At 35.9% G+C, this 2,500-nt stretch overlaps 1 protein-coding gene across 1 annotated transcript; it reads left to right on the forward strand.

The window, feature by feature from the left end:
* Positions 1 to 335: 335 nt before the first annotated feature.
* Positions 336 to 1,103, forward strand: LOC138859571 (cilia- and flagella-associated protein 251-like). The gene has a single exon (XM_070115195.1). It carries the CDS (start codon positions 336 to 338, stop codon positions 1,101 to 1,103), a length of 768 nt encoding a protein of 255 aa, XP_069971296.1.
* Positions 1,104 to 2,500: the final 1,397 nt, after the last annotated feature.

The following is a 2,500-nucleotide window of genomic DNA, read 5'->3' on the forward strand; positions in this document are numbered from 1 at the left end:
CCCAAACACTATTCTATGAAGAAGAAGAAGAAGAAGAAAACTAGCCTCCAAACATCATTCTAATAATAAAAATAATAATAATAATAATAATGATAATAATAATAATAATAATGACAATAACAATAATAATAACTAAAAACTAGCCCACAAACATCACTCAAACAAAAAGAAAAAGAAGAAGACGAAGAACAAGAAAACGGAAAAACTATCTCAGTCTACCCCGCCGTTACTCTCAAAAAAAAAAAAAAACGCAAATTTCAGCGCGATGTTTATTTATATCCTGTCGTGAGAATATCGGAAACTGAGAGGCGTATATACTTCGTGCTGTCTTATCGATGGCTTCCTCTTCGAGACCAACGGAGGCCGAGGATTTATCTCTGTTATATACGAAAGAGGATGAGGATGAGGAGAAGGAGAAGGAGAATGGAGAGGAGAAGGAGAGTGAAGAGGAGGAGAAGGAAGAGGACATTGAGAATAAAAGTGAGGAGAAGGAGAAGGAGATGGAGGCCGAGGATTTATCTCCGTTATATACGAAAGAGGATGAGGATGAGGAGAAGGAGAAGGAGATTGAAAAGGAGAAGGAGAAGGAAGAGGACATTGAGAATGAAAGTGAGGAGAATGAGAATGAGAAGGAGGCCGAGGATTTATCTCCGTTATATACGAAAGAGGATGAGGATGAGGATGAGGAGAAGGAGAAGGAGAATGGAGAGGAGAACGAGAATGAAGAGGAGAAGGAGAGTGAAGAGGAGAATGAGAATGAAAATGAGGAGGAGAATGAGGAGGCCGAGGATTTATCTCTGTTATATACGAAAGAGGATGAGGATGAGGAGAAGGAAGATGAAGAGGAGAAGGAGAATGAAAGTGAGGAGAAGGAGAAAGTGAATGAAAATGAAAATGAGGAGAAGGAGAATGAGAGTGAGAAGAATGAAAAGGAGGCCGAGGATTTATCTCTGTTATATACGAAAGAGGATGAGGATGAGGATGAGGAGAAGGAGAATGAAGAGGAGAATGAGAATGAAAATGAGGAGAAGGAAAAGGAAAAGGAGGAGGAGAATGAAGAGGAGAATGAGAATGAAAATGAGGAGGAGAATGAGGAGGCCTAGGATTTATCTCGGTTATATACGAAAGAGGATGAGGATGAGGAAGAGAAGGAGAATGAAGATGAAGAGGAGAATGAGAATGAGAATGGATAGGAGAATGGGAATGAAAATGAAGAGAATGAAAAGGAGAAGGAAAATGCAGATTAAAATGAGGAGAATGAGAATGAAAAGGAGAAGGAGAATAAAGAGGAGAAGGAGAATGAAAATGTGGAGAAGGAGAATGAAAACGAGGAGAAGGAGAATGAGGTGCAGAAGGAAAATGAAAATGAGGAGAAGGAGAATGAAAATGAGAGTAAAAAGGAGGAGGAGGAGGAGAAGGAGAAGGGTAAGGAAAAGAAGAAGGAACATGAGACTGAGAGCGAGGAGAACGAGAATGAGAATAAGAATGAAAATTTAATATGAGAATATGGAGAAGAATTAGGAGAACGAGAACGAGAATGAGAATAAGGAGAGGGAGAATGAGAATGAGAATGAAAATGAGCATGGGAATGGGATGAGGAAGGAGAAGAAGGATGAGAATAGGAATGAGAAAGACATGGGGAAGGAGGTGAAGAATGAGAATGAGAATGAGAATAAGAATGAGAAAAAATAAGAATGAAAATGAGAATAAGAATGAGAATAAGAATGGAACTGAGAATAAGAATAAGAAGAAGGCGAATAATGAGAATAAGAATAAAAAGGAGAGGGAGAATGAGAATGAGAATGAGAATAAGAAGGAGAGGGAGAATGAGGAACATGAACATGAAAATGGATATGAGAATGAGCATAAAAATAAGAAAGGGAGGGGGAATGAAGAGAAAGAGAATGAGAATAAGAAGGAGAGGGAGAAAAAGGAGAACGAGGATGAGAATGGCGATTCCCTAGCAAGGAAACAGCGTTGAAAAAAAAACATTAGTTTCGCTGTTTTTTTTTTTTTTTTTTGGTGGGTGGGGGTTGCGGCTCTTTTTTTTTTTTTTTTTTTTTTTAATCTGTCAAACAGTTATTATCATTATCATCATTATCATTGCTACTGTCATTATTATTACTATCATTATTACTACCATTCATCTTATTACTATTATCCTTATTGTTAACATTATTGCTATTTCCATTGTCACCATGATCGTTATGATTATTATCATAATTGTTATTATCATTTTTAACATAAGTAGCAGTTGTAGTAGTAATAGTATTATCATTATCATCATTATTGTTATCATCATCATTATTATTATCATCATCATTGTTATTATCATCATCATCATTATTATTATCATCACCATCATTATTGTTATCATCATCATCATCATTATTATTGGTATCATAATTATCATTATCGTTATTAACCATTATTATCACTAAACTTATATCATCCAACCATTTTGAAAAAATCGCATATGAATTCATATCTTTTCTTCTTC

Source organism: Penaeus vannamei, chromosome 3, assembly GCF_042767895.1.
Source record: "Penaeus vannamei isolate JL-2024 chromosome 3, ASM4276789v1, whole genome shotgun sequence".
NCBI lineage: Eukaryota > Metazoa > Arthropoda > Malacostraca > Decapoda > Penaeidae > Penaeus > Penaeus vannamei.

Coding starts and splice junctions, on each gene's coding strand:
- LOC138859571 (XM_070115195.1), top strand. CDS start 336: ATGGCTTCCTCTTCGAGACCAACGGAGGCCGAGGATTTATCTCTGTTA.